Here is a 20009-nt window from a genome sequence, read left to right as displayed (position 1 = left end):
TAAAAATTAATATTTTAAGATTTTAATATACTTTAAATTCTTTCAGCCAAAAAATGATAAGAAAAAGAGGCGTGAGTACTTGGGGCCAAACAAGGCGTCAAAGCTGTCTCCGTTAGTGGCATTAAGGGTTAAACCCACAGAAACATCGGCCTTAGAAACGGAGCCGTTAAACGTCAGTTACATTTGACGCCACCACTCAACTCTGTCCTCCAGGGCTCTGCTGCCTGCTGACTACGTCAAAAAGCTAAAATATTAATTTAAAAGAAAAAAAACACTTCTTAGAAAAGAACTCGCTTTATTCCTAAGAGAGTTTGAAGTCTATTATCATAACACCATTTTATTTTATGCTCTCAATTTAACCACACAAAATTTTACTTTTATTTTACAAATTTCAATTTTAATTATATGAATATATTCTGTTTAATATATCAACTTATTATTTAATATTACTGATTTTTTTATTTGGGTCTGAGTGTTTTACAGGGAAGAATTTGTGCTTTTTTACTTACATAGAAATAAGAATATACGTAGTTCTATACGGTGGCGTATACGTATATATATTTTCATTATTAATTATGCGAGAAAGAGAGAGACAGAGGAGTATATCAGAAGGCTCAGTGCCTCACTGTGTCTCTGATTTTGATGCATGCGAGTGAAGCAAAAACTGAAAATGAATTAAGAAAAACTGAAAGAAAGAAAATATGATTTAGAAGGATAGAAACTTTGTGGCTTGTGCTTGACAAGTTCTTAGCTTTGTCAATATTCATCTTTGTCTCTCTGCATTTGGGTTTTGTTTTGTGAACTTTTCAGAGAAGAAAACCAGGTGGGTTTTTGATTTTTTTTTTCCAGTTTGTTGAATTGTATTAGTGGTTCATTTGGTGTTTTCTGTGATGTTTTGGGCTTAAAGATTGATTCTTGATTGGGGACAACTGTTTGATTGATTTTTTTTAAGGTTCATTTGATGCATTGAAGGAAAAATAACTAGTTTTTTTTTTTTTTTTTAAATTTCACGGTATTGCTCATTTGACTCTTGTTTTTATCTCCATTAGTGCCTGCTTTTGAAGTTTTGATTTTTTTTTCTTTCTTTTGGAGTTCAAATCGGCATCCATTTCTTTATGCATGATGCATCATCTTAGTTTTGCTGATTGGACATAAGCTGAAGTTGATTCCTTTTTTGGAATTAATGGAATTAATTTTTGTATAAAATCCTTATTTTTCGATGTTGAAGATTGTATATTGGAGGTTATTTGGATTTTTTTTTATTTGTTAACATAAGTGGCCTCTTTATAGTTATCATTTATTCAAATCCATACAAGTTTCATTTCTAATTATCTTTAAACGTATCAGAATGAATTTTTATCAGGGTCTAAGGATTGATTATAGTGTTTTTAATCTGCTTAACTGTAGTTTTTTGTTGCCTGCTTATGGCTTAAAGTTTTGATTTTATCAATTGCTTGTGATTTAGTCTAATCAGTAAATAAGTTCTGGGTAATTGTTATTACCCTTGGTTACTTAATCTGAATGGTTGATACAGTGTTCACAAGGTGTTTCAAGATTGGTTTTATGAACATATTTCTTTATCTTTGAATCTTAATCATTTTCTACACTATTGAAATTTTGTCATCTGGGCGGCCAGATCAAGTATTGTTACCCTATGATTGTGGATTCATACAGTTATTTTTATTACTTAACAAGATTTTTATACAATTTATTGCAGTAAGGAATTACTGGTTTACTTTGGGGACGGTTGAGGTCTTTTGATAATGTTGGGAAGCGTCAATTTATGGTGGTTAATTTGATGGCTGATTCTGCTTCAGAGTCTTATGTTCAATCTGACACTTTTGGCCTAAGGCAAATAAGCAGTTCTATTTTTGGTATTCCTGGGTTCCTTTTCGGAGTTAGTTCTAAAGGTCCTTCTGATATGGACTCTGTTAGGAGCCCTACATCTCCTCTAGATTTTAGAGTTTTTGCAAACCTTAGCAACCCATTTGGTGTTAAGTCTCCTAGATCAGCATCCCAAAATGGCTGTCAAATGAAGTGGGATTGTAGTAAGGTTGGCCTTGGCATCATAAATTCCCTTTCTGAGGAAAACAAATCAAGCGGTGAAGTTCTTGAATCATTAAAGAGGAAGAATATCGTTTTTGGGCCACAGGTGAAGGCTGCCAAACCTAAGTCCTCAAGTCATTACTATGGCTCAGTTAAACCTTTTACCAAATGCAGTTCTTTGCCTAGAAACTACATGATTACTCCGGTTTCTCAAAACAAAACTCTTGAGGTTCAATTGGGTAGCTCGAATGGTCTTATTGAGCATAGAGGATTCCCATTAGAGCCTGAATCATTAAACAGTTCTGTGCCTTGTTTGTTGGATTCAACAAGGTTTTCCTCTCCTATAATCTGCTCAAGTCAAAGTCCCAATATGAGTTGCAAAGCATTTTGTTCAACAGATAGAACTACCACAATGAGTGAACCGCTGGTTACTGAAAGAAGTTCCTTCATGGAAGGCCTTAAGTCAAATTCTCTTCCAATTCCCATTAGTTTTGGCAATGGATATGTTGGTTCTCTCTCTGCACATGAAGTAGAGCTTTCTGAGGATTATACTTGTATAATATCCCATGGTCCAAATCGCAAAACAACTCATATTTTTGGTGACTGTATTGTGGAATGTCAAACCCATGAGTTGGCCAATTTTGCCAAAAAGGAAGAGCAAGGGATTCAATTGCCGAAAGGTGATACGTACCAGAAGGGTTTAACCCCTTATCCATCTGATGAATTTTTGAGCTTCCATTACTCGTGCAATAAAAAATTGGAAAAGGGTGCAGACATTTATATTTACAGGTTTATTTCAAACCCTTCTTCATAACTTCCTCTTCAATAGCGCCTGTTCACAGATCTTGTTAGCACTGAGGCGGTTGTTTCTTTGTTTTCTTGCAGTGGCGAGAAAGCATTTTGCAGTTATGATTGCCATTCCGAGGATATATTTGCTGAGGAAGAAATAGAGAAAAGTTGTGACAATACTCCCAAAATCTCTCTTGGATCAAGCTACCATGAAGATCTCTTCTCAATGGGTATGCCCATGACATAAGGGCTGTAATTGCTTTTTCCCTTGCTCCCATGTCCATGAGTGATGACGTTGTCACTAAGTTTTAAGTGTCCGTATCATTAAAAAGTGCTGCGTATGTGAATCTGTTTGTGGCCTTGGATGATCACACTTTAGTCATGTTGTTTGTGGACTTTCATGGCATGGTGAATCATGGGAGGCAACAGCTTAGAGTTTCATTCTGTGTCAGGATATACATAATAATTTGAGACTCTTTTTTTTCACTTCATATTTTGATTAGATGGGTTAGCAGTGGTCTAAAGTCTGGACTCATCAGGTTTCTTTCATCTTCTCATGCTACCTTTCCCGCTTAGAGTTTGTGTAGGAGCCGTTCAGCTTTATTGAACTCATTATGAGAAGCATGAGGCATTGGCATGAGATTTGATATTCAATATCTTGTTACTATTTTATGTATCTCAGTCCTGGTGTTTGAATTAGATAATAAAAAAGAATGGCTGAAGTTTTTAGTTGCCACTCCATTTTTGTATTTCTAAGATGACAGTACTTTGCAGATTAAGATTTTCACGTTAAAGTGGTGGAACAAAAGCACCTGCATAATGTGAAAGCCAGCTCCACACTTAGCTTTCCAGTTGCTGATAACTTGTGAATTCAACCACCATTTTCTTGCTTTATTGGGACTTTATGGTGTTTGTTGTCAGCTTCATTTACAGCCAATTTAGAGCCCTGAAAAGACATGGCCAACAACACAGAATATATGGCATTTTCAGTCCTTAACAGACTAAACCCTTATAGTTTTATCCTCAAATTCTGCATCTTGCAATAGATGACAGTCTGGGAATATGCTTGCAAAAGGGAAATTCAGAACCAATGAAAATGCTTTGTATTCTTTTGAAAAGACCAAATTTAGTGTTGTCTGTCTCACTCATAATGAGGCTTTAAGTCAATGGCCAACACAAGAATGGTGCCATCAATTCATTGGAATAAATCTTTCGAGATGTTTACAGCAAAAATAAAAGCAGAGTCTAGAATCTGGTGATAGTTTTCAATTTCTCACCTGAATAATGTTACAAACCTCAACCTATTGTGAATAAGAGTATGAATGAGGGGTTTTTTTCTTTTAATATAAATTAAACCCTAAACCCATTAGAGTAAGCCAGTTATTTAATTTTAAAATGTCATTGAAAATAATTTAAACACTTACGCATGACTTGATAATTATTAAATGTTTCCTCACTTAGATATGGTAATATCGATCCGAATTAGAGTCTTTAACCCTCTCAGAGCCTAATTAGAGGGGATTTTTAGATGAAACAAAGAAAATGACTAGGATAAAAAAAATATCTATAATTGGGGACTAGCTAGGAAAAGAGATACATATATCTCTATCTTGTCTCTACACTTGTTCCTTTCCTTTTACGTTAATATTTTTATTAAAATATTAACATATCTTTATAATTTTAAATTATTTATATTTTTGTTATACATATTAAAATAATTAAATATTTAAAATAATAAATTGATTTTAATTTTAATTAATTTTATTATTTAATATATTTATATTATGTATAAAGAATACATGAAGAGGGTTTATCTGAACGGGTACAAAGACAGAGAAAAGAGAACGAGGAGGGGACTTTATTAATGGAGAGAGACAGAGATATTTTTATCATCTCTGCAATGCAATTGGGCGAAAAAGGAGAATTGAAAACCCTTATAAAGACAAGGGTGAAAAATATGATATTGATAACCCTTGTAAAGACAAGGGTAAAAAATAGGACATTTAACCCCGGTTTTCCTTGTTGCCGTCTCCATGCGAGCTTGGGCAAATAAGGACTTTGCTGGATTGGGCACCAAAATTAAAATTTCACAAGAGCCTGACACGTGGTATCCTATGCCTTTGGGCTGGTTGAGGTTTGAGGATAATAAAAGTGAATTTTAATTGGTGGATCTTCAATAAAATGTGAAGATATGTTATTATCCAGTTTATATTGTGGATTGCATTTTGAAAGGCTCCAATTTTGTGCTCGTTTAAAATTAATTTGTTATTTAAATAATTTTCCCTTTTATTGTAATTAATTATTATTTATCTAAACAAAACCCCAACAACATAATATTCATACATGTAAAATTTGTAATTATTTTTGAGAAAATTATAATTTAACTTAATTTTCAAAATCGGATTTTTTTCCTCTTAAATTTAGATACGGGATTAATAAAATTTATAAATTTTTACTTTTTAGAAGAATTATCAAGGCTATTTTGGTAATTTCATAATACTTATCTTATAAAATCCCAAACTGAAGTTGGAAGATAGACATATATCTCAAAAGCACTTTTTACTTTCATTTGATCTGAAATAAAGAAACAGAAAGGACAAACGAGAAGAAGAGGGAAGCACACCATGAACCTTGCAGTGGGGAGCTCTTGGCCTCTTCTTCAGTTTCCCTCCTCTTCTTTATGTTCTCAATCTTCAGTCTTTTTGTATGCTAGAAATGCAGACACCAAGAGGAGGAACAGAGTCTCAACTATGGCTTCCTTGAGACAGGATGACTTCAATGAGAATGTATCTAAGAAGAGGAGAGCTGTTCTTCTTGTGGGTATTTCAGTTCTTCCTTTCTTGAAACTCAGAGCGAGAGCTCTTGAAGATTTAGTCACAAGTGAGTTCAGATTTTTATTGGTTCATGACTTAATTTAAAGATTAGTTGCTTAGTTTTTGTTTTTTTTAATTAAATTGAAATCACTTTGCATTTGGTGAAATGGATATTCTTTATATATATTTTTATTTATTTATGAATTGGTAATTTGGAATTTGTTCAGTACTGCTTGTTAGTTTTGGATCTTTTTACTGTTTTTTTTTTGGTTGGGTTCAGAATTCAAGTACTACCTTTAATGATTCTGGACGTGAAATGCAATTTTAGCCTTTTTCTTGACTTGTTGATTTAGTATATATATGTATACCTTTCCATTTGCATTTGTATTATATTGATGATTGGTCGATATCTATATGTTTGTGTTATATAGTGTTTATTGAGTTTATGATGGACATTTCATATGGATCCTTTTACCTCTAGAAATGCTTGTCACTGACTATTTTTACTAGACTAATCAGTTTCTTATAGTGTAGTTTTGGTCTGGCAGAGAAAGCATATTCATTATTTGGGAGCTTAATTAATGTTCATAATATCGTTAGAGAGCTGTTTTAAAGTATACTCAATTCGTTCATATATTATTATAAGTGAGAATGCCACAGTTTCATCATGAATTATTGGGGAGTTATGATGTTATGAACATGAGCGAGTAACTGATAGTAAGTCTTTGTCAAGTTAAAGTTATATGTCCTCTGACATATACTGCCATATTACATTCTTAACTTGTCCATTTTTTGTTTTTAATTTTTGGTAACTCAGACCCCTGAATAAACTTAAGGTCAATACAGTGACCCTTTACAAACCAAATGATCTCTAGGAACCAGGAAACTTGTGGCATTTTGCCAGGCAGGCGATCCAGTGTATTGAACTATAGACCTAGTGGGACAATACCGACAGGGGTTAGGTCTGCATTTTTTTTGGGGTGGGGTGGGGGGGTGGCGCGCTTGTGGTTAACAACTAGAAAACTTACTAACCAATCAGTTTGTTAAATACTGAGGATACTTTGAAAGTGAAACCTCATATTGCAGAAAGCCCAAAAAAAGATGACACTGAGAGGGAGACATGTGAGGGGGTATGTTATGGATCAACTGCTATAGTATTCTATGATTGAGAGATTGATATAAACCTTAGGAGAACTACACCTCAAAAGCTAGTTATTGAGATGGGAGAGCTAAGGCCATATAAACCCCACACTAATTGCTCATATTTTCCAATAGAGGATCCAAGTTTCATACCTTGCACTTGGGATCCTAACATGCTACCACGCTCTGTAGCCCTGGCGTCCATGCGTGCTGGCTGTGTGCTGGCTGTGTGCTAGCTCCTTGCTAGCCCCGAGAGAACACTGCAATACCGGCGTTACCACCCGCGCCACACGATTGCAACTGGGAGATATGGTGATGACTCTGATACCAAATGATACGAACCTTAGGAGAATTACATCCCAAAGCCCACACTAGTTGTCCATATTTTCCAATGTGGGATCCAAGTCTCATACCTTGCACTTGAGATTCTAACAGAAATCAACAAAGTGGCCAAATCTTTGCATTGTTCTGGCAAGACCCTTATCACATGCTGTCAATAGGCAAACAGTGGTTTTACTTTTAAAATAAATACAAATTGCCTTCAGTTAAAATTTTGAAGAATTACCTTGAACAATGCAAGATTATTTTGTGGTTCTCTGTAAGGCTTAATTCTGAACTTCTAGATGCATAAAAAAAAAAAAAAGGTTTATTATCATCCAAAAAAAAAAAAAAAGAGAGAAAAGAACAGAAGGAAAACAGAGGAAAAGAAACTTGCTTGAAAGAATGTCTAGGGCGTAACTGCTTGTCTTGGGTGAGGGGGGTGTGATGGGATTGAGGGCCAAGCCTAATTGTATCATTACATTGCATCATTAAGTGAGTTTCACAGGAATTTTATATTGTCTTCTGGTGTTTAAGGTATTCATCCCTCTTTTTATGAGTTGAAGTATTGTGTAAGCTTACATCCATTTTTTTTTTTTCGTTTATTCATTTAAATCACTAATAAAGGTTCTGGCTCTTTTTGGTCCTTTCTCTGTGGTGGACAACTCAATCTTTTCTGTTTTAAGTATATTTATTTTTGAATTGCCTATAAATCTCCTATATATTTAATATGCTTGTTTATGATCTTACAGAGGAAAGTGTACAAAATAAACCAGTGGAAAGCCAAATATCAGAGGTCTTAATCTTTGATTATTTGTAAATTAACCCATAATACTAGATTTGATCATTTTAGTTTGTCAAATTTGAAACACCTTAATGAATTTCTTTTCTTGATCAGCTGGCACTTCAAGGAGATTCACCATTGAATCCCTTTCTTTCTCTTCTTAATGCACTCGGAATATTTGGGACTGCTGTGCTTGCCCCACTTTATGCTTTGACTCAGAAAGAGAAAAAAGCTTCTGATGCAGCTATAGAATCTGTAAGCTATTCTTAATCTTACTGTCAAGTTATTTATCATGAGTTGAATATACTAGCATGATTTTATCTGCTCTATGGATTCTCAAGTTATCCAGATCACTCTATCTGAATGTCAACTTTTTGATGTTAATTTTTAACTCAGCATACACTGCTTGAAATGCACAGATGAAAAATACACTCAGAGAAAAAGAAGCTACCATTTTGTCATTGAAGAAAGAATTTGAGTCGAAATTCCAGAAGGAACTAGAAGAGCGAACAAAGCTACTCAAAACAGCAAAAGAAGAACATCAGGTTTTAACAAATCAACTAAATTCTGCTAACAGCACAATTACAGGCTTAGGGAAGGAGCTAAAAAATGAAAAAAAATTGGTTGAGGAGCTCAAACAGCAAATTGTTAGTCTTCAATCCAGTCTCTTGAAGGCTGGGGAAGATAAAAGTGCACTTGAAGAAAAACTCAAGGAAAAGCTTGATTCAATTGAGGTGTTACAAGACAGGGTTAATATACTCAGTTTAGACCTAAAAGATATGAACGATAGTGTTCAAAACTTCAGATCTTCTCTTGCTGAGAAGGAAATGGAGTTGAAGGACTTGAATTCTATCTACAACCAGACTAAGGATAAACTAGCCAAAGCAGAAGCAGAAGTCAAAGGATTGAGGGATGAACTCTTGAAAAATGAAAAAGAATTAGAAATGAGGAATTCTTTGGTGGATGAATTAAATGCAACAGTAAATTCTTTAATAGTTGAGAGAGATGGTTCGAAGAGGAAAACTGATGACCTTCAAAGGGAGTATGATGATCTGAAGTTATCTTCTGAGAAGAAGGCAACTTTTGATGCAAAGCTATTGGGAGAAAGAGAAGAGGAACTTCACCAGCTGAAGCAAAAGCTTGAGCTTGTGCAGAATGAAGTGAGTGGGAGTCAAGCAACAATTGCTAAGTTAACCCAAGAAAAGGATGACTTGAGAAAGATGCTGGATGTGGAATTGATTCATGTAGAAAATCTCAAACATGAGCTCAAAACAACTCAGGAGACTCTTGGGAAGACGAGAAACGAGGCTTCTAATCTGGAAAATCAACTAATACAATCAACAAACTTGTGCTCAGAGCTTGAGTCTGAAATGTCAAGGGTGAAATCTGAGTTTGATGAAGTTAGGGAAACATTTCAGAACAGCCTAGATGAGGCAAAACAAAGTAGCGAAGTGCTAGCCAGTGAGCTCACTGCATCAAAGGAGCTTTTGAAGAAGACTAGGGAGGAGCTGCAAATTGTGACCCATCAACTGGCTGCTGCAACTGAAGAGTGTGATAGCCTAAAAAATGAACTGGTAGATGTTTATAAGAAAGTAGAAGCCACAGCCAATGATTTGAAAGAAGAGAAAAATGTTGTTGCCTCTTTGAACAATGAACTACAAGCTTTGGAGAAGCAAATCTTCAAGGACAAGGAGGCACGGAAGTCCCTTGAAATTGATTTGGAAGAGGCTACCAGATCACTTGATGACATGAACAGAAATGTGTTGACACTTTCTAGAGACCTAGATAATGCTAATTCTCATATTTCTAGTCTCAAAGATGAAAAAGAGGTGCTTTACAAGTCCCTAACTGAACAAAAGATCACAGCTCAAGAAGCCCGAGAAAACATGGAAGATGCCCATGATCTTGTCATGAGGCTTGGCCAAGAAAGGGACAGTTTGGACAAGAAAGCAAAGAAACTTGAAGAGGAATTGGGATCTGCCAAGGGTGAAGTACTGCGGTTAAGGAGTCAAATAAATTCATCCAAATCTCTTGTAGATGATCAACATCCTCAGAAAGGTGCAGAAGAAAACTATGTCCCTGACACTACAAAGAGAAATGGTAGGAGGAGAAAGGATGGTTTATCCAATTCTGATGACGAAGATGATATCACTGTTACTGCAAAGAGAACTGGTAGAAGGAAAAAGACTAGTTCAGAATGAAGCTCTGGATCATTCAGTTTTCATTCAATATTGTATGTCCCTATGTCATCTATGACACTTGTTTCTGAGCTTTTGCTTTTTCGATCAATTTTCAACGGTATTGTATGATCATTGTATAAATGTTGTTCGAGGAATGAGATTACATCAGTTTTCTGCCCATTTTCTTCCTGTATGCTATCTAGTTGAGTAATCAATTCTACATGATCTTGAAGTATGCCATAGATTGTTCAAATAGTTTGTTCTCTACATTGGCAGTGGCAAATATGATATTGCTGTTGAATGCTTTTAAATGAGTACATAAATTTTTACTGGCAATTTGAACTGTCCCAGAAAACACACAGCAGGAACTGATTAATCCCTTTCAATAAGTTAGAGTAGTTACTCAAAGATGACTGTGACCACAATTTGGATCAAACCCTTAAGCTCTGATCTCTAGTCAAATATGTTGATCAACTACCGTTGCAATCAATAATCTTCATATATTTTAAGGTGTTGTCCGTAAATGTCAATTTTATAAACTAATAAAATCTATGTGATTAGATAAAATATAAGGGGCTTTAGTGAATTTTCAAAAATATTTAATGAACTTGGCAAACATCCGAATTATGGAGTTGAGATACAAAAAATGGAAAAAAAGATTTTGAGGTATTATGAATCATATACTGTTTTCCTTTACTGATTAATTATTTGTGCGTATGTTTTTGTTAATCTAGTTACCAAAAGCATAGGCCTCTTTGCTCGCTCCTCAATCAGATCTTTCTCTGGACAAAGCCTTCTCATGGTCAGTGTCGTTCTCTCCCAATTTTGCACAAATCGGATACGATATTTTTATTATAGTTTTATATTAGTTTTTGGCATTCTGTGTTGTTTTCTTGCCTCCAGATTTCGTTGATCGTTTTCCTCCAAATTTCTTAATTTCCAAGATCCAATTCCGTTTAAAAAACTTGGTTGTCAGTTTTGATGCTTCAATGGGCATTTAGTTTTGATTCTTTTTAAAGTTGAGGGCTTGTGGAAAAATAAAAAATAATTCAAAAATTGTTTTTTTTTCTTGTTTAGATTTGAGAATTTGGTCTGGTTATTTTGTTGGTGGCATATTTGTATTTTCTTTTTTTTTGTCATCTGGATATTGAAGATTTTAGTTGAATTTTGGTTCTTTTACATTTTTTATGATATTCTTGTAACTTCGGTGATCTGGGTGTTGAAGATTTTAGTTCAATTTAGGTTTGAAGAATTGGGTTGTGGCAGTTTTGTAGCTTTGTCTGATCTGGTATTTTGTGGTAGTGGTAGAAGAAATGTTCTATGGTGCAGTTGTATGGGATCCTTGGCTAATTGTTGCCCAAATTGTTTGTCTTCAATGCCTATACTATATCAGCCTTGGTTTATCTATATCCATTCTTGTCGGGACTCGTGTATCACGGATGAGTCTTGTGTATTTCTTTGACTTTGCTACAATCACTGCCTCTACTCTCACCGGTTGGTGTGTTATTGCTTCAATTCTGCTGACCTCGATTGCTGGGTGAGAATATAAATCCTTTTGCTAAAAATCATCCATGTTGATGATGTATGTTAGTTGACTATAATGTGAATTATATAACTCCATTGTCAGGGATGATTAATGAATTTACAATGTTCTGATTTTATGTGGTGTTCATTAATTTTGTAATTGTTTAAGTTGCTGTATGGTATAGTGCAAAAAGGAGGGTTAAATGAATTTGCTTGCCTATACAGTGAGTATTTTGGATTGAATAGACGGATTACTAATGTCTTTTTGACGTTTGCCTTGTTAATGCATTTTTCATTGTGTATGTTTCTGCTACTTGAGACCATTTGCTCATACTACCTTGGTATCTGGTGTGGAAGATTTTATGCCAGAAGACATGACTAATAATTTAGATTTGGCTATAATTTTTCATTTTGTAACATGTTCCATATTCACCTATCACATTTATGTTCATGGACAATAAAAAAAGACCCATAATCATATTAGTTTTACAGTTCATATTTGAAAGATCCATTCTCCATGGTTCCTTGTTTAACTAACATGCGAGTGACTGTTGTTTATGCAGGGCTGGATTTATGCTTCATATTGTTGAGAGGGCAAAGAAGTGCTTAGATTTTTCAGCAACTCTGTACATCATCCATCTTTTTATATGCATCATATATGGGGGTTGGCCTTCATCAATCACGTGGTGGGCTGTTAATGGCACTGGACTTGCAGTGATGGCTTTGCTAGGTGAATATCTGTGCATTAGACGTGAACTACTAGAGATTCCGATAACACGCTACAGAGCAAGTGAGAAAATTTTGCCATTATACATTAAACTGATTACTTCAAACAATGTCTTGTTGAAGTTTATCATTTATTTCTTTTTTATTTTTTCATGTGTATTTTCATATATCCTTTTTTTGTTTTGTCAAATTCATTAATAGTGGCTTTTGACTCTTTTTTTTTTTTTCCAATGAATGTTGTTTGGGCGTCAGTCTTAGGTAGAACTTCATATGTTATGTGCCATGCTGCCTGTTCTCATCTCTATGCTCTGCTGGATACGGGCATTTGCTCTCCAACTCTTTCATTGTGTTCTTTGAAGTTAATGATCTCGAAGTTGTTTTGTGCTTGAACTTTATTCAAGCTAATAATTTACATTGATTCCTGAAATAGTAGGAAAACAATTTTGTGTTTCGGTTAATAAAAGAGAAGAAATGTTAGTGCTAATCTCTTTTAAGTTTATGTTAGATTGGTGATCTTTTATTTCACTCTTGTTTTTGGTTCATAACATTGTAGAAGATCTTATACATGCTAAACAGTTTGAGGCCTTTAATTGCTTTAATTTTTTAGATAAAATGTCAAAAAAGCAACACCAGTTGCTTGTCCTTTCTTTTTCTCTTATAATTTCATGAATGCTTTATATCAGTTGAACTAATTTGACTACTTCATGCAGATGCTTAAATAACAAGGACAACTCGATAAGCAGAACAATCTTTCTCTGGGATTGCAACATCAGTTTCTTCACCACTTTTGAAGGAGCAAAGCTTATTGGATACCAATCTAATCTGTGACTAAAAGAATTGTTTTAAACCTATGATTATATTTCTATGCATGTGGGGACAACGGAAGAAGTTTTAGTTGGTGCTCATTTGATGGGTTGATGGACCCCATCAGACTTGACATGCGTTGTGTAAGGAAACTGGTAATGTACAAGTATATGTGTTTTTGAGAAAGATGATAAGATTTTCATACTGTTTTCTTGTTAACAGTGATTTGTGTAGCTGATTAGTTTTTTTCTACTTTGATAATACCGCTATTGAGTTTTCTGGTATGTGAATGAATAGGGCACTTTTGCTACTTGTGTGAGGAGAATATTTTCTATAGGGTTGTTAAGCTAAAATTTGACTCTAAAAATTATTAACGTTTTTCCTTCAATTATGTTGACTTTGGCAACATTATGGGTTTGGTCTGTTTGCTGTTGACATCCTGCAACTTTATAGTTACTTTCCTTTTGGTTGCCAAAGGCTAGTCGTACTTGTTGTTAATCTTGGTGTTGCTATTGCACACATGCACTCGCTGATCTGGTCATTTATCTAGAGGCCTGGGTTGGTAAAGGGGAAACAGCTTCCTTAATTGCACAAAAAGAGTTGCATACCAAATTTGTTACACAGTCAGTGCAGGACAGGATGGGTTGGTCAGCAAAATGGAGTGAGGCACAGGGTCCCATGGTGTCTTCTGTTAGGGAGCTATGTTTAACTTTGTTAAACAAATCACGGTCATATAGCATGGAAAATTTGGCCCAAGGCATCATGCTTTGTTAGTGGCATGGAGAACAAGATGAATGGTCAATCAGAGAGGACTTTGATTTAGTGATCTTGGCTTCTTACTTTTCTTAATTTTTGGGCAATTTGTAGCTCTTCTTTCAAATTGTATTGATGGTCATAGTTTTAGGATAAAACTTCTGTGGCTCTTCTATAATGTACAACAAATATACATTTGTAGTTGAATATGTACTTACACATTTTAGATTATTCTTCTGCTATCCCTGTCTATCTTTACACCCTAATTACTCCATTTTTCAGCCTACCCCATTGAAAGCCATAGGTTGAGTTTTTGGTTTGGCTGCAAGACTGCAAGTCCTTTCTTTATTCCTATTTTTGGTTGTTGCGTATGCCAAGTTAATCAGAGGCCATGCCCTCTGAATTATAAATTTATCTTCCTTCTATCTCTCTTATCTTTTAGCTCTGTTACTTGTTTGCAGGCTGCCTTTGACTTTGGTATCAGCCATTTCTTGCTGATTCATTTAGTACCTACCACATGTAGCGCACATGCTAACATATGTAATGGATTCTGTAATCTTTATCATCAAAAGATGCCATATCTCATTGATTATTTTATCTGGCCATCATTTCATTTCTGTTGTGCCCTTCTCTAGAATATGTTGATTTCTTTAGTAATTGCCTGTTATCACATTTATATCAAGTTATTAGCCTTAAGGACTCTCTGTTTCCTTGTGTTCATCTATATTTTTATGAAATATGCCAATTTAGTCTGAAATAAATCTTCAACAACAGAACATGGTTCTGGTTTTGAGATATAACATTAGCTTTATTAAGATTGCTATATTATTCTAGTCTTCATTGAAAAATAAGGGATTTAAAACATTTTCATCTTAACATGAAAATAACATTCACTACTTTGTCTCAATTACACTAAAGCTCCCATCATGGCATGGCCTGTCTTTGCATGAAGTTAAGATGAGATTTGTGAGCCTTCAAAACCTCTTAGAAGAGTAAACAGTATAGTTTGCACAAATAATTATGGAAAACAAAGTTCTCTGCTCTTTAGAATTCTTCCTAGACCGGCAAGGTTATAAAGTTGTTAGTTACTATCTTCACTCTTTTATATTGTTGCAGCCTTGTAAGAATTCGTTCATGCGTGAGCCTTCCACAAAGATGAAATATCTGACACAGCTTCTGCAACCGTGAGATAGAGGCCGTTCAGCCCTAAAGACTCCAAAACTTTTGACTGATGCAACTTTTCCATCACACTTCCAACAGGATTTACCAACACAAACTGCAAAGAAAAAGCACCAAGATTAGCTGAAATCATCCAAGAATGTGGCATTCTAGGAATATTTCGGTTGGGGTTTCTTACTTGAAGTGATCTTTTCTCCAGCATCTTTCTTAGTTCACATACCATGTCAATACCGCTTGTATCTATGGCTGTAACAGCTGCAAAACAAATAGAAACACTGTAAGCTGATTGCAGCAGGAGACTTTTGATGGGAATTTTGTGAGGAGCAATCAAAACAATTTACCAGTCATGTCCAGGATTATGCATTTCAGTGTACTCCCATTGTTTGTACTTATCCACTCTTCCTCCTCGCGAATCCATCTTAATATTCTTTCTTGAAGGTAAGTGGAATTGGCAAAGTAAATGGGAGATTCAACAGCTAGAATAAGAAATGAAGAGACTCTTTGAGCATCTGGGTATCGGCTGAGGCTGTGGTATACTTGTGTTCCCGCAATATTGCCTAAGACCACTGTGTTTGGCCTGGTGACATGCAAGAGAATCTTCAACACCGAAAGTGCAACCTGAATTTCGAACCATTGTCAGATAATTTCCAAAAAGCACAGTGACAAAGGAAAACAAAGAAAATTTGAAACTGGGAGCTTACTGCGATGGCGAGACCTAGGGGCACAGATATGAAAAGAACCCCAAAGAAGGAACACATACAAGCCAGGAAATCAAGCTTGTCAACTTTCCATAATTTATATGCGGACTGATAATCAATAAGCCCTATCACTGCTGTTATAATGATGGCTCCCAAGATGACATTGGGAGTATAGTAAAACAATGGCATGAGAAACAGAAGAGTCACAAGCACAGCTGAAGCCATTACTACGTTAGAAACTGCTGTTTGTGCTCCGGCATTGTAGTTCACAGCAGATCGAGAAAAGGAGCCTGGAAGAGTAGTCGAAACACTGACATGTTTAGAAAATCTGAAAACTTACTGACATGAAAGTTAGATGGTGAAATGAGGAATGGATCATCACCAGAGGTAACAAAGCATGAAGTACATGAACCAGCCATGTTCATGAAACCAATAGCCATCATTTCTTGGTTGCCATCGACTTGGTAATTCTTTAAAGAAGCAAATGTCCTTCCCACTGCAATTCCTTCCTGAACAAAATAAAAGATTTACATACTTACAAAGAGTGATTATACATAAGCAAGTTCTTGAACATACTTGGATGAATAGTAAATTTGACTATGCGATTCAAAATGTTGGAAAATTACTGCATATTTACCTAAAAGATTTCAGTGCTAGTTTCGGTGACTTACAGTGAGGGAAAGGATCCCAGTAACAAGGCCAGTTTTGATAGCTACAGCCAAGAAAGCACCATTAAAGTATAACATGTTTGTTGAAGGTGGATTCAAACCCTTTGGCAAGTTTCCAATCTGAAAAACAAGAAAGTCAAAATTTGCATTAGTGGTTGCACCAGTGACTTGTCTCAGGATCCCTTTTGTAATCTATGTAAAGGAATGTGTAGACAAATTTTCAGGACTTACAATTGAGATTCTATGAGCCTTTGATTTGATGCAAAAGACTAGAAGAGTTGAAAGAATAACTGATGTTAACGGGGCAGCAGCTGATACCCAGAAAAGCTTCGGTTTCGTCATGCTCTGTCAAATCGTTAAAAGATGAGACGTCGATAAACATTTTGAGAATAATTTTGCAGGTAAAAGGAAACTTACAATATGCCTTGTTGTCAACAGAAAAACCAGGAAGCTGAACCCCAATACAACAGTTTGCCAGGACCACTGCACATACAACTTTTGCTATTAGAATGTGACTTAAGTAACAAAAGAGGAGTATCTATCTTTCTACCTTAAAAAATTCTTACTTTGTATTTCAGCCGTTGTTGAGTTTCTAGGATTCGTTAAAAAATAAAAAAGTGGCCCAAAAATCAACAACAGTACTCCCAAAATGCTACCAAAAATTATCATATTGCTTGCTCTCAGTGAAGCCACTAACCTCATCTCTGTGGCTGAAAACAGCGGACATTACAGGAATAAATTGCATCTTGGTGGTAAAATGAACAATTCCAAGCAATCCTTTGAGTTGTTGCAGTGATACAATGACTGCTGCTCCAGCCATGAACCCGATAAGTGTTGCCTTGGAAAGAAAATCGATTATGAATCCTAGCCTGCAAACCATTTAACTAAAATCAACTTCTACAGAGTCAAGCCAAAACATTAATTTGTGAATTTTCCACAAATGGATACCTTAGAAGACCTAACGATGCCTGAAACACACCGGCAAAGAAGGTGGCAGTGAAGGCCAATTTGAGATACAAAATTGGATCTTTAGTGTATGAAACAGCCTCTTGAAGCATTGATCCCATAACCAAAGAAGCTATAGAGACTGGACCAACACCAAGATGCCTAGAACTACCCAGAATAGAGTAAATTAATGGAGGAACAAAGCTTGAATCTGCATATAAATAATCCCAGTTGATAAATTTATCGAAACAACAATCAGTGCTTTTGTAAATCAAAAGTAGTGTCATGAAATTTATACTAACAGAGTCCAACTATTGGAGGCAAATTTGCAAGCTTTGCGTAGCTGATACCCTGCATTAAAGAAAGATAAAAGTGTCACGTGCTGCAAAGCCTGAAAACAAAAAAGACAAGTAAACTGAAATTCATCACATCCCAGATGTATTTAGTCTTATATATAATTACAAGAAAACAAAATTTGATTAAGAAAATAAACAAAATTACCACTCTAATGATCCAAAACAAATGGAATATACACACTAACCCAACTCAAGAGTCCTATGTCCGCTATTAAAAACACATGAACATGATGATGTATGCATGTGTATATGTATGTATGGTGCATATATGTTATATTATGTTACCTGAGGGATGGCAAGGCTAGCAATGGTGAGACCAGAGATGATATCAGATCTCAGGAGCTGGAGATTATACTGAGGCCCCCATTGGAAGATGGGGAAGAAGAACTGAAGCCACAGTAGGAGTTTGTGATACCATTGCTTGTTCTTGAATCTGTGAAGTGGGTCATCAGGGAAGAAGATTTCCGATAAACGGAGCTTGAGTTTTTGGAAAGTAGTCTTGTGGGGTGGCAGGGAAACATTGTGTATCTCAATGGGTGACGTTGTTGACAACTCTGAAGAGATTCTAATAGAAACCTCTTTAGTGTTATTGCAGCAGGGGCTGGAGAAATCTTCAATTCTGTTTGAATTTACGCCCATTTGGAAGTCCAAAAGGCAAGTGTGGGTGAAGCAGAATGAATGAATGGAGTGACGGTCACTCTTGGGGACACAACTGAGTAACGGCTTGTGAATTTATAAGGGAAAAAAGAGAGGGACTGGGGTGATGGTGGTGGTAGTAGTTACTCAGCAGTTGTTTTATTTGATTTCCAAGGGCAAAATGGTCATTTAGATTACTTGATGACATTGCTTTTGTTTCGGTTTTGGATTTTGGCGTTTAATTAGTTGACAAAAATGGACCCCTGGACTAGATAACACTTTTAATTGCCCAAGAATAATGTTAAGTGTAAATATTTTTTACATATAATTTAAATATATAGATAATATGTTATCATATAATTAAATAATATTTTATTTTTAATTTAAAATTATCTAATTATATGATGATATATTACTTATATACCTAAATTATGTATTAAAAGTATATATATATAGTTTTATTGAATATGAATAAAATTATGTATACATATTTGAACAAACAACTAAATACACATATGATATGTCATTATGTGATTTGATGATTCTGAATTAAAGATCGAATAATACTTAATAACAAGATTGCACATCATATGTATATTGAATTACTTACTCTAAAGTGTGTGTATATAACATTGTTCAATCACCAATCAAGGTAGAGGAGAGAGAAGAATGTAAGTAAAATGAGATAATTGAGGTGGGGGAGGTAGGATATAAAGATATCAATAAAATTATGTGTATATATATATTTTTATATAATTTTTGTACATAAATAATATATTATTATATGATTAAATGATCTTGAATTAAAGATATAATAATATTTAATCACATAATAATATATCATTTATATATCTTAATTATATACCAATATATATATATGTATAACTTTCAAACAAATTCTAACCCTTCAAATAAGGAGTTCAATAAAATCAACTTAAAAAAAGTTCATTTGAAATATGCAACTTTGGGCAAAGTAATTTTAGATCATAGAAATAGTATTGCATAAGAATGGAATATCTTAAACTTAAAAGTCCGAAAAATTTGAACCTCTCTTCTCGGTCAAATATAGAAAATGGCCAATCAATAGTGGCGTAGGCTTCCCAATTTTGATGCCACTAGCTATCCACCATTAATAAAAAATCCATTGTACTTTTGCCCATCAATAATGATTCTACAGTAAAAATGAGTAATATTATAGGTATATATTTTTATATACAATAAGTATATATTTATATATATTATAATATGATTGATATTATTTTATTTTTAATTCAAAAATTATTTAATCATATAATAACAGTTTGTATATATTTATGTACTTAAAATAGATATATATCGTTTTATTGAATAATAATTAACTGATTTATTTCATTTGCAGTTCAATTCAATTGTCCTAATTGGTTCCTTCAATTCATTGTGCCATATCGAAAGGTTGGTTCCTCCAATTCATTGTGTCATATTAAAAGAAACCAATTTATAATATTGAATAAAGTAACATTTAATCATATAATGATATATCAATTATGTATTTAAGTTTATATATGTATTCAGTGAATACACATAAACCCTATGTTAAAAGATAGCTATGAAAATTTGAGAGCTCAAAACTATATAAACTATATACTAGACGTTCATACTTTTCAATATTAG

General features: G+C 34.5%; 4 protein-coding genes across 10 annotated transcripts; 3 read left to right on the top strand and 1 right to left on the bottom strand.

Moving 5' to 3' along the window:
* Positions 1-586: 586 nt before the first annotated feature.
* LOC123218293 (FCS-Like Zinc finger 10) lies at positions 587-3571 on the top strand. The gene is made up of 3 exons (XM_044639663.1): positions 587-823; positions 1718-2835; positions 2932-3571. Exons 2-3 carry the CDS (start codon positions 1784-1786, stop codon positions 3080-3082), a joined length of 1203 nt encoding a protein of 400 aa, XP_044495598.1. The 5' UTR covers positions 587-823; positions 1718-1783; the 3' UTR covers positions 3083-3571.
* A 1807-nt stretch (positions 3572-5378) lies between these two features.
* LOC123219188 (MAR-binding filament-like protein 1-1) lies at positions 5379-10250 on the top strand. Its single transcript, XM_044640979.1, has 4 exons — positions 5379-5715; positions 7859-7902; positions 8005-8145; positions 8310-10250. The coding sequence occupies exons 1-4, from the start codon at positions 5460-5462 to the stop codon at positions 10089-10091; spliced, it is 2223 nt and encodes a 740-aa protein (XP_044496914.1). The 5' UTR covers positions 5379-5459; the 3' UTR covers positions 10092-10250.
* A 436-nt stretch (positions 10251-10686) lies between these two features.
* On the top strand, positions 10687-15147 carry LOC123218066 (protein SYS1 homolog). 6 transcript variants are annotated; one of them, XR_006502621.1, is made up of 5 exons: positions 10687-11607; positions 12158-12384; positions 13031-13279; positions 14339-14417; positions 14994-15147. XR_006502621.1 is itself a non-coding variant. In XM_044639272.1 (4 exons), exons 2-4 carry the CDS (start codon positions 11384-11386, stop codon positions 13036-13038), a joined length of 459 nt encoding a protein of 152 aa, XP_044495207.1. In that variant the 5' UTR covers positions 10687-10872; positions 11373-11383; the 3' UTR covers positions 13039-13434. The 6 variants fall into 6 exon arrangements, 3 of the variants coding, with proteins under 3 accessions (XP_044495207.1, XP_044495206.1, XP_044495205.1); XM_044639272.1 differs by lacking the exons at positions 14339-14417; positions 14994-15147 and having other exon boundaries at positions 10687-10872; positions 11373-11607; positions 13031-13434; XM_044639271.1 differs by lacking the exons at positions 14339-14417; positions 14994-15147 and having other exon boundaries at positions 10687-10872; positions 10974-11607; positions 13031-13434.
* On the bottom strand, positions 14685-18410 carry LOC123218059 (probable sulfate transporter 3.4). 2 transcript variants are annotated; one of them, XM_044639265.1, is made up of 12 exons: positions 18009-18410; positions 17670-17718; positions 17371-17578; positions 17120-17291; positions 16840-16905; positions 16654-16767; positions 16426-16542; positions 16137-16263; positions 15758-16044; positions 15398-15674; positions 15235-15311; positions 14685-15153 (listed from the first exon to the last, which is right to left on the bottom strand). In XM_044639265.1, exons 1-12 carry the CDS (start codon positions 18360-18362, stop codon positions 15010-15012), a joined length of 1992 nt encoding a protein of 663 aa, XP_044495200.1. In that variant the 5' UTR covers positions 18363-18410; the 3' UTR covers positions 14685-15009. The 2 variants fall into 2 exon arrangements, with proteins under 2 accessions (XP_044495200.1, XP_044495199.1); XM_044639264.1 differs by having other exon boundaries at positions 14685-15311.
* Positions 18411-20009: the final 1599 nt, after the last annotated feature.

The sequence above is a fragment of the Mangifera indica genome, chromosome 6 (assembly GCF_011075055.1).
Source record: "Mangifera indica cultivar Alphonso chromosome 6, CATAS_Mindica_2.1, whole genome shotgun sequence".
Taxonomy (NCBI): domain Eukaryota; kingdom Viridiplantae; phylum Streptophyta; class Magnoliopsida; order Sapindales; family Anacardiaceae; genus Mangifera; species Mangifera indica.
The sequence above is the reverse complement of the archived record's forward strand: the minus strand, read 5'-3'. Positions and strand labels throughout refer to the sequence as shown.